This window comes from Leptonychotes weddellii, chromosome 6, assembly GCF_054177405.1.
Source record: "Leptonychotes weddellii isolate Sample4059 chromosome 6, ASM5417740v2, whole genome shotgun sequence".
Classification (NCBI taxonomy): domain Eukaryota; kingdom Metazoa; phylum Chordata; class Mammalia; order Carnivora; family Phocidae; genus Leptonychotes; species Leptonychotes weddellii.
In genome coordinates this window covers 59758452-59769835 of record NC_138374.1, presented here as the reverse complement: position 1 = coordinate 59769835, position 11384 = coordinate 59758452, and the positions used below count along the sequence as shown (strand labels likewise).

The 11384-nt window shown below is 39.9% G+C and overlaps 1 protein-coding gene across 1 annotated transcript in view; it reads left to right on the top strand.

Annotated features, from left to right (window-relative positions):
* Positions 1 to 11384, top strand: part of BICC1 (BicC family RNA binding protein 1) — a 246719-nt gene that overhangs the window by 225658 nt on the left and 9677 nt on the right. Inside the window, exons 16-18 of the mRNA XM_081823106.1 lie at positions 2 to 72; positions 5780 to 5936; positions 9395 to 9555. Of these exons, the coding sequence (XP_081679232.1) occupies positions 2 to 72; positions 5780 to 5936; positions 9395 to 9555 (389 nt within the window). The remainder of the gene's footprint in view (position 1; positions 73 to 5779; positions 5937 to 9394; positions 9556 to 11384) is intronic.

The window sequence follows — 11384 nt, the reverse complement described above, 5'->3', positions numbered from 1 at the left end:
GCTGAAACTATAAAGGAGCTGAGAAGGGCCAACCATGTGTCCTATAAGCCCACAATGACAACCACTTTTGAGGTTTGTAGTGTCACGCCTTACCCATTCTTCCTGCCTGTTCTCTCAGCAAACGAGAGGTACCATTCTTTATTTACATAAGGAAAAGTTGTTAATGGTGATATGTTTTAATTTCTGTTCCTGTAAACATATTGCTATCAAATTGACACAATCTAATATATTATGGTCTTTATGTAGCTTCTCTCAAAGTTGTTGATCAGCTGTTAAAGAGTTGTAAATTTGGATAAATGTGTTTTTGTTAGGGGGAGAGTGTCACAAATGATAGAACAGGGCTGAGATTAAGCAAAGGACAGATGTAATATTCCATAAAAATGTATAAAGAATCCCTTTATTTAAGGGTATCACTCACTAGCAGAACCACTATAAGGGAGAAAAGGAAAATACTCAACAAAAATAAGTTTTCAGATATGAGTTAAAAATTTAGCATGTTCACATGTGCCAGGAACACAGCAGGAAGTATCATAAACAAGAGCTCCAAAGTTTTATGTTTCCCAGATGTTGGCTGCACTGCTCAGGGTGCGACTGGGAAGCTGGCATCCTTGCTGTATGGGGAAAGGATCCAGCGTTCCATACATCTCAGCCAGGCTGCATGTGACTTGCTAAGCAAGGCCTTTTCAGTCTGACAGTATCAGATTTTGGCTGTAAGCCTTTTGTGAGTTGGGGCGGAATTAGAGCACACACATGCACACTTAGTACTGGGGAGAGTATACAAACCCAAACGTGCATAAAAATCATCAATCCAAGAATCACAGTGTTCAACCAGAACACTGTAGGCTGGAAAACAAATACTGCTTAAGAGTTTCATAATTGTTAGTCTAATAACTAGCAATTGTAGATTGACCTTCTTTTCTCCACCAATTTTCCTTGTAATAAATTAGACTGTTCATGAAAGGCAAAAGCAAACATGCAATTTTTTCCCATTGTTTTTAAGTATAAAAGAAAATACTAAAAAGAACAGTCTCTTATGAATTTCACTGTCAGACTTAACAGTAGCAACCTGGCAGCCTGTATTTAAAGACTGAAGTTACTGTCAAGGAGCTAGAATGTAGGAACCATTATGAAAAATTTTGAGGCTCTAGGAGGCACACTCCTCTTTCTGCCATTATAGCTCTGAGAGAGAATAAGCTTTCCTTTTGTTGGCAGAGACCTTAAAACTGCTGTGCTGATTCTTAGGCTTTTAGCTGATGCACCTATGGTCATCAGTTTCAGTCACCCTTGCCTTTGGCAGAGTGGAGTGTTATGTGGTTGATCGTGTTTCTGTAGTTTCAGAGATGAAATATTTTACCCTAGAAATGCTAATTCAGTTGTGTTCTCAAAGACCAGCAGCATTACCGGTTGAAATGATTATCATTCTGATAATGTAGCAGTCAAGTGAACAGGCTGTGGGGTCTGACAGCCACCACTGATACATGGACGCTCTGAGGAGTGACTTCTCCCCTCTGAACCTGTTTTCTAATTTGAGTTGTTTTGAGGATGACCTGGAAGAAAGTGTCCAGTGTGTGGTAAGTTCTCATAATATCGAGCAGCTACTATTCTTTCAGATGGAGAACTTTACCCTGAAGAAAACCAAGCACTGGCTGAAAGTTGAGATTATGTATATGTCAGCTTATTGCTGGAAGTATTAGTCCACATTCAAACTAGATTTGCTTTTTATATCCAAAGGAATGCCTCAGAGTATTATATGAACACATACTGTGCTAAGAACAATTATCTTAAACCACATAATTTATTTCTTTGTGATTTATATGGTGCATTTTCATCCACAAGCTTATTCAGAGCTACAAGCTCCCAGTGAGGAAAGACAGGCCCTGATCAGTTAAGTGTCTTGCTTGAGGTCATGGCAGTAGGTGTTACAGAAAGGACTTGAGTTTATTTTTTAAAAATTTCCTTATACTTCTCTTATTAATGGTTTAACCCAAGAGGGTACATAGCAAAGGTGGTAAGTAAATGATCTAGAACCATGTTGCCATAGCTTAACAGATATAAGATTCACTTTGGAGAGCTTGGTAGAAATGCACATACTTCCTTCAGGACCTCATTCATCAGATAAGGAGAAGAATCAAGAATCTACATTTTCAGCGAAAGCCTAGTATGATTCTGATGCTGACACCCTTCTAGAAACATTGCTCTCAAGGGGTGTAACACTAGGAGGATGATGCAGAAATTATTTCAGAACCTAAAAGACTCTTCTGCTCCAGCCCCTGTCCTAGGATGGATAGACCACTTTCTGGAGGCAGAGATGTGCAGGGTCCCAACTCAATGGCTGAACTCCCTCCTGTGGCTTTTCTTGCTTTGGCTATCTTGGGCTAGCCTGTTCCCCCTTCCTGGCTAATGTCTAGCAAGCTGTTCACACTGGAAGGTGGGGGAGAGGGTGTGAGCAGCTAGATCAGTGCATGGGCTTTCACCATGTAACCTGTTTTTATTTATAGCCCCTTCAACAGTGCTGATGAAAAGATATAACCACACTTTCTTTGGTAATGGTATTCTAGATTTTCCCTGTTGTGTAAGACTTGAACCTTTGCCCCATGCATCCCAAATCCATTGAAAGGGGATGGAAAGGTCCCTTACAATAGTAAGATCTAATATTATCCAGCAGTTGCTATCTGCACATGCATGCCTTTCCCTTTATTCTGCTATAGCTCAGAGGGCTTAAAAACTGAACAGTGAGGATTGCTTCTTTGGGTTAGGACATAGGGACGGGGTGGGATGCAGAAGGACCTGGGGAAAAACAGAGAGAACTTAAAAATTTTTATTAAAGGATTAACCACATCTCTGCTTACAGCACTAATATTTTGAAATTAGAAGATGGCAAGAAACACTCATTTTTCCTTATTCTTTTCCAAACAAAGCAAAACAAAATCAAATGGACAAGTAGAATGCTGATCTATGCGAAGAAGCATGTTTAGCCAATAGGTTCTGATGGGTGTGGGCTGCTCACTCAGTGCTCCAGGGATCAAGGCACACAGAATTTCCTGCTCTAGGAAGCTTGCTTGAGGCAAGAAGTTGATGCTTTGAGCTTCTTATTCAGATTTCTGAGAAGCTAGACTTGAGCAGTTGTTTCCAGTTTTAGGGCAGCTTTGAGAAATGAGCCTGTTCCAAAGAGCTCCTTCAGATAAGAAGCAGGCAGTTTGAGGCATTTTTTTGTTTTCTCCAAGACTCAAAAATATGACCCTATCCACTTGATCAAACATTGAGGCACAAAAGGTTGAACAAAAGGCTGCTTTGACCCGCAATATCTCTGTCACATCAACAGAACTACAAAAGGTCTGGGATTTTCCTTCTGTTTGCTACCCATCTCTGCCGCATATTCTCTGAAGCAAATAAAAACATGCATTGGGAATCAAAGATGGTTTTTAATTTCCCCACCACTAAGAGTAATAAGGTTGTCTGATTATTTTAAGTCTTACAAATCCAAGAATGGAGATGAGCTGCACTTTGTGATACTTTAAATTAGTGAGTAGATAATGAACTAATAGATATCACAAGATTATGTTTTACTTAATGTTTTTCGAAATCACCATGTTTAGCCAGGTCTGATAGAGCTGTGTGCATTAAGTCTGCTTAGATCTTAGATGAATGTATTTTTATACTCAAAAAGAGTTTAGGTGCAGAATTTTAAATAACATATAAATACTACAGTAATGATCTCATTGACGTTTTTCTGGTAGTTGCCAGTTTTGAGCATATTCTTATTTCCTTTGCTACACTGGATTTATCTTGAAGTAAAATATTAAAGATGGTTTTAACTGAAAACACCATTTCTTTGGTCTCAGGAGCCTTCCTTCCCTCTGCCCCTTCCCAAAAGTCAGCAAAGGGCATCCCATAGATGTAGGAAAAGGTATCTATAGATTAATTCCACAAATATTTATTAAACACCTTTTGTGTTCTTGACACAATTTTAGGATACAATGCTTGAACCCAGGTTCTTGGTTTCATGGAGAGAACTTTCTTTTGGTGTGTACAGAGAGATACAAAACAAATAAACAAGAAGTCTTTAGGTAATAAAAATCCCTGATAAATATGAAACAGAGACTGCTTTAGATTAGGTTGTCATAGCAGGCCTTTATGAGCAGATGACATTTAAGCTAAGACCTAGATGACAAGAAAGGCCCAGCCTTGTGAAGATCTAGAGAAACAGTAATAGGCCTTGATCACCTGAAGTCAGAACCAGCTGGTAAGTTCATGGAGCAGAAGTTGGGTAGGGTGGTGGAGTGTTGAAGGCTGAGAGTTAGAGAGGCAGAGGATCAGTTAGGGAGCACCTCAGCCCATGGCAAAGTACTGGAAAAGCATTGTAAGACTATACAGAAGGTATCATTTGTTCTAATTTGCTTTTAAAAAATCAACCTAGTTGCTTTATGGAAAATGGGTATTGGGGTGGGAGGCAAGAGTAGAATAAAATGTTCGTAAGGAGGCAATAGGTGACAGTTGTGGAGATGGAGAGAAGTGGGTAGATTTGGGGTATGTTTAGAGATAACATCAATAGAATTTGTTGATGGATTTGATGTGGTGGGGGAAGGAGGGCCGAGAACAACTCAGAAGCTCTGGGTGAGATGTAGGAATTCTGGGGGAGGAGTGTGTATGGATGTAGCTAGTGGGGATGAGTAATCAACAATTCAATTTCAAGTACTCTAAGTTTAAAATGCCTACAGGACAGTAAAATGGAATGTCAGATTGGCAATTCCATGATTATAAATTTCAATAGGGAAGTCAAATCTGGAGGTAAAAAGTTGGAAGTCATGGTTGTCATTAAGCTCTGAAAGAGGTTGAGATTACTTAATGAGAAAGTGTAGAGAGAGACGAGAAGGAATGCTAGGGCCAAGCCCAGGGTAATGTGACATTTGGAGTGGAAAAGGGGAAGAAGATCCTACAAAGCTACAGGGAGTAGCCTGGGAAGTGTGGTCACGATGCCTTGAGGAAAAAAGTGTTAAAAAGGGAAGGTGTGGTTATGCTGCTGTGAGACTGAATTATGTGAATTTACTGAATAGTGAAAGATTCTCTTAGAATTGCCCAACAAACATACTGCTTTGAAAATCAGAGAATCCTGACTTGAATACTATAGATACAGTACAAAGAAAAGTGCCAGTGATTAAATAAATGAATAAATAAATGCAAGTTCAGTGCAAACGTTGAGATCTTTTAAATTTTTATTGGGAGGGAATTTAAAAAGGTAAATTTTTTCAAGTATTTGTAATTTATTGGAAAGACCCTATCATTCTTTGGATGAGGGTCACATGGAAGAGATGGCAGCCCTCTCTCCACTCTGACTCACTTCTATTCCTGTCAAAGCATTGGGTCTAGCCACACCATCTTCCCATTTGTCCTTCGTAAGTGATCCAAGGTAGAGAATCTCTGCTATACCAGCTGGAAGATTTGTTTTGTGGTTCCCCGAAATAGGGAGGACTCTCAGTATTCACTGCTCTAAACCTTATAGGAGCAAGTCTTTATACTGGGGGCTCTCAGAACTCTGTTGGGCACTCTGATAATGAAGGAGAAAGACTTCACTATGTATATTACCAGGTGTCCTTGGTGGTTGGAGGACAGAGGCTATATAGACAGGTACCACAGACTCCTGAGAATCAGCATGTGTGGGAACCTGCAGTGGTTAACAATAGAAGTAATTGGTGATGGTCTAATGTAGATTCTTTTCTCCTCAAATCTCAGGAAACCTACCTTATTAAATATGTCCTCATCTGGTTTTGATTATTTACAGGGCTCATCAATGTCCCTTTCGAGGTCCAACAGTCGTGAACACTTGGGAAGTGGAAGTGAATCTGATAACTGGAGGGACCGAAATGGAATAGGACCCCCGAGTCCTAGTGAATTTGCAGCTTCTGTTGGCAGCCCCAAACGTAAACAAAACAAATCAAGTGAGCTTTGACTTTTCATCATACTTTTAGATATAATCAGTCTAGAATTTGTCTATTTGATTTAGGGTGATGTTCAAATATAAACTCTGGACCCCCTGCCTTCAAGTATTTGGCATAATCATATGCCACCTCCTCTGTGAAGCCTTCCCTGTTTTTCCAGGTGAAGTAGATAGCGTAGTTCTCTGCTTCCACTGCCTTTTGTGCTTTCCCTTAGCACTTGTTATACTTACACTTTTATACTTGTGGAGAATTTGAGCTTTACAAGCTAGGAAACACATTCATTCATTCAGCAAGCACTTACTAAGTGCCCGTGTGCCGAGCATTCTGTTAGGCTGCGCCTTGTTTGTTATTTCTTCCCAAGTGTCTAACAGTTCTGACACTTACTAGGCGCTCAGTAAATGTTTGTTGAATGAATGTATGGATGAGTCACGCTCACACAAGCATCCAGATGATGAGGAAAAGACGACGATGTAAAGGAGTTGAGCCGAATGTGATCACATTAGCATCTTGGAAAATAGAAGTAAGTCTGCCCGGTGGATAGCTACTAAAGGTGAAGGGCAAGATCTGATTTTTTTAAACTGGCAAGATATAGCCGAACTGGCATAAATAGAAAAAAGAGTTTAAAGCACAGAGGCTCTGACTTTGAATAAATGTGGTTGAGACTCAGAACAAGTCCAGTGGTTTTGTCTGTAACAGCACCCACACTTCTGGGCTGTATAAATAAAATAGGTAAGCAGACGAGAATTGACAATAGTAATCACAAGGTAGGCCCCTAATGGCCTTTTTCAAGGTTTTTGATGACTCTGGAATCGTGAAACACATAGCGTGGAGTATCTGAAGAATACTTGAAGAACGGCAATCTGAACGAGTGTAGTAGGCGTGGTCTACCGTCAGTTGTTACCGTCAGTCAGGTCGGCCATGTTGTCAAGAGTCTCAGATTTGAAAAGGCCGGCCATGGTGTCAGCCAAGTCAAAATAAGAAAACATATTGCAGGGCGCCTGGGTAGCTCAGTTGGTTGGGCAACTGCCTTCGGCTCAGGTCATGATCCTGGAGTCCCTGGATCGAGTCCCGCATCCGGCTCCCTGCTCAGCAGGGAGTCTGCTTCTCCCTCTGACCCTCTTCCCTCTCATGCTCTCTCTCATTCTCTCTCTCAAATAAATAAATAAAATCTTTAAAAAAAAAAAAAAAAGAAAACATATTGCAAGTATACTGACAGTAGTAGCCTGGAGACTTGTCCGGGCAGGGCGCCCCACCACTACGCAAGCGTGGAGCCGAGAGGCGGGCTGGTGCTGGATGCAGATCTAGGGCTGGAAATGCTCAGTATAAATTCGTTTTGTGCCTCTCTTTTTCTGTCTATCTCCTTTCCCTTCACTTAGCACTGGATAATTAAAATCGACTGTACAACTTAGCTGCATTGAAGTTCAGGATTAGAGTTAAGATAGGGAACTCATTAATAAGAAAGAATGATTAAGGAAACAGAGTTGGTTGCCTTTTGTTAGGTGTTTTAAGAGCAGAGGGAGTTTAAAACAGAATATAGAAACTACAAGTAGTTAAGATAAAAAGAAATATAAAAGAAGCTATGTACCATAATATCACTAAGAATATTTTAAAACATCTTTTCTTTTTCACATTTTACTAGTGTATTTGCTTAACCCAATGATACGTAAAATATTATCATTTAAACACGTAATCAATATAAAGACATTTTTATGAGATATTTTACATTCTTTTTTTGTGCTGTCTTCAAAATCTGGTATGAGCAGATTTTATAATCTTACCAAACATTATCCCACCACCCACATTTCAGGAACTCAGTCGCCACGTGTGGCCAGTGGTTACTATATTCAACAGCACAGTTTTAGATCATTTTTCTTGACACCCTTTTCAAAATCACCAATGTCCAGGTTTTCTTCAGACTTCCCTGTTTACACCAGTTGTTCCAGTGTGATTCGCAGTAACTCCCTCTTTTATTCGCAAAGAACGTAAATGTATATCATTTGGACAGTAAATTATATGGTCATCCTGCCAGTAACCTCCATACTGTCAACTCCAGCAGTTCCTCCCGTGTGCTCTTCACACTCTGCTTCGTGTCAGCCTCAACCTAGCACCTCAATGGGTTGATGACTTTGGGTCCTTACCTTTAAGTGCTGGGGGTCTGCAGGGCTTGATCTGGGCCCTTTTCTCTATACTTTCTCTCCACAAGAGATAAATCATCTGTTTTTTTTAATATGTACTTTTTAAAAGTTCTAAGTAGGCTCCATACCCATTGTGGGGCTTGAACTCATGACCCCAAGACCAAGAGTCACATGCTCCACCAACTGAGCCAGCCAGTTCTCTGTTTTTAAGAGAAAGAGAAACTTGATCAGGAAATTCCTTCCACTTGAGATATAGAAAGTATATATACTCTCAATTGGGAGATGAAATGGCCAGAGAAAGTGATTAGTGGCACACAAAACAGTGCAGAACAGGATTCTTAGATTTGACCAAAGGAGATTTGATGTATCTAATTAGCTAGGTGAGCGCCCTCTGCCTGCATCAGTCTGGGAATCCTTCCTGAAGCTGCAACTTCGGTATGAGAGGAAGAATTCCCACGTGGATGAGAGCCAGTTGTTGGTCAGGGAGGTAGGGATGGCTACACAGCTGTGCTGGGCTCTCCGAAGCATCTCTGGAAGAGTGTTTGTGTATCTGGTCAAGTACTAGGCATGGCTCACTAGTCCATCACCCAGCAGTGCATGTTACTGGGACTGAGAACCACAGACAACCTGAAGAAATCTTTGCCCACCAAATCAGCCGCAGAGTCAAGGCAAGTTCAGCATTGCTGGCTTAGAATTTTTCTCAAGAGATAGATTCGTTTCTGTCATAAGTTAAATCCAGAAACTCCAACACCATTCTTACCCTTCATATTTGCTCTTAATTTTAAAAGTGCTCTGTTTTGTGAACTAACTGCCCAATTATATTTTTGTAATGAATGAGATTTACATGTTGCAATATCCTACAATTCCTTTGACAGCAGGAAAGCACAGGTGTGGATACAGTGGGCCATCCTGCTTTCCAAAAGGAGCCTGGACTTAGAGTAACTTTCCATACCTTTATTGTATCCCAGGGATCATCTTTCTTCCAATTTCTCATTTAATTCACATCAAATCAATTATAAAGAGCAAATGCTTCCGAATGCTCCGGGAGAATATGATTAATGATTATTAACTACAGAGGCACTGTTGCTGAGTTGCGGCCTCCCAACTGTAGCTTCTTAATGACAAGAGCCTCCCTGAAAGCCATAACCAGCATTCCATTAATGAAAAGCCAGTGTTTCAGTAAAGAGCTGCTGTATTTCTGCAGCTCCTGCCCTGTTCAGCCCAACAATGAAAACTAAAATATTTGAGTGACTAAAATTTTTTATTGAACCATCTTGTGTCTGGGCATTTACACTGCAGGCCTGTCTCTCCTTTGCCTTCCAGCGGAGCACTATCTCAGCAGCAGCAATTACATGGACTGCATTTCTTCGCTGACGGGAAGCAATGGCTGTAACTTGAACAGCTCTTTCAAAGGCTCTGACCTCCCTGAGCTCTTTAGCAAACTGGGCCTGGGCAAATACACAGACGTCTTCCAGCAACAAGAGGTCAGTCACTACTTGTTTACTTTCCCGGGCATCTTCATTTGGGTTGTATGTGTGATGGCTTCTAGAATGAAATCACTTACTGACCTATGGCGGTGCTTTCACTGAGCATTTACTGGAGTCCCATAACTTGTTTGTGCTGCTAAGAAAAATGTCATCTCATTTCTTATTTATTTAGTGCAACCAGTAAACACAGGATAGCAGAAATAGAAAATTGTGTTTCCAAAAACACACCTTCCCCAATTTTAGCTGAAAGACCTAATCAGTGTATTGATTCATAGGAACTTTTGATTCACAGCTCCCTCAGCAGCAGAGTCTGTATTTAAGATAATTTCAGTCATTAATCTTTATCTTTATTTATGGCACTTAAAAAACAACATCTGAAATAAATATCTATGGTTGTTTTTGACCCCATCTTCGTCATGTTACTGAATCCATTCCCACAGAATAGAATGTGCTTTTTATATACGTTAACTTACTCATTAATTTACTGCTTGGCTTTTGCCTGAACTAAGAAATGCGATGTCTTCTGAAACATCACCGCCATGGATTTTGGCCAAACCCATCAGCCACGGCTATTATGCGGGGACTTAAAGAGAAGAGCCCCTGAACATGATTCTTTCTGTTAACGCTGTCATATTACTAGGACACAGCACAGCAAAGCCAGTGCAACAGAAAGTTAGACTATTTCTATGAATGTATGTATTTTACAAATCCAGACGTGCTTTAAGTTTCGCGCTAGTTTGGCTTAGTTCATGCTAGAGAACATCTGATTAAGTCACTAATTCCCAAGCACATATCCATCAAAAAGAATCTAAGATTTTTATTATGCAGTTTATATCATAAATTCAATGTATTGCCCATGGTTCAATAAGTAATTAAGTTTAATTGGTGAACTTTTTGTTTTTTAACACCAAAAAAACGTTGTCATGTGTGTATTGGATTTCAGGGTATATTGATTGTTTTCTTTTCCCTGAATCTAAATTAGTGTTCATTTAACTGAGGATTTTCTAAGTTGAATAACATTTTCCTCATCAAACGCATTAAAAAATTGCATTTACTTATTTAGTTTTGCAGGTTAGACAAGGGTAGCTGATTGAGAAGCTCAAGGGCAGAAGTATTTTAACTTGTCCAAAGAAGGTTTTGAAGTGAAAGATTAGTTGTTATTCAATGATATTCTGGATTTGTTTTATCTATATTTATTTACTATTTAAAGAAGCATAGAAATAAATTTATTAAAGGTACTTTTTAAAAGAATTTTATTTTATTATGTTATGTTAATCACCATACATTACATCATTAGTTTTTGATGTAGTGTTCCATGATTCATTGTTTGTGCATAACACCCAGTGCTCCATGCAGAACGTGCCCTCTTTAATATCCATCACCAGGCTAACCCATCCTCCCATCCTCCTCCCTTCTAGAACCCTCTTTGTTTCTCAGTCCATAGTCTCTCATGGTTCACCTCCCCCTCTGATTTTCCCCCCTTCATTTTTCCCTTCCTGCTATCTTTTTTTTTTTTTTTTTTAACATATAATGTATTATTTGTTTCAGAGGTACAGGTCTGTGATTCATCAGTCTTACACAATTCACAGTGTTCACCATAGCACATACCCTCCCCAATGTCCATCACCCAGCCACCCCATCCCTCCCACCCCCACCACTCCAGCAACCCTCAGTTTGTTTCCTGAGATTATATCAGTGAGATCATATGATACATGTCTTTCTCTGATTGACTTAATTTCACTTAGCGTAATACCCTCTAGTTCCATCCATGTCGTTGCAAATGACAAGATTTCATTCCTTTTGGTGGCTGCATAATATTCCATTGC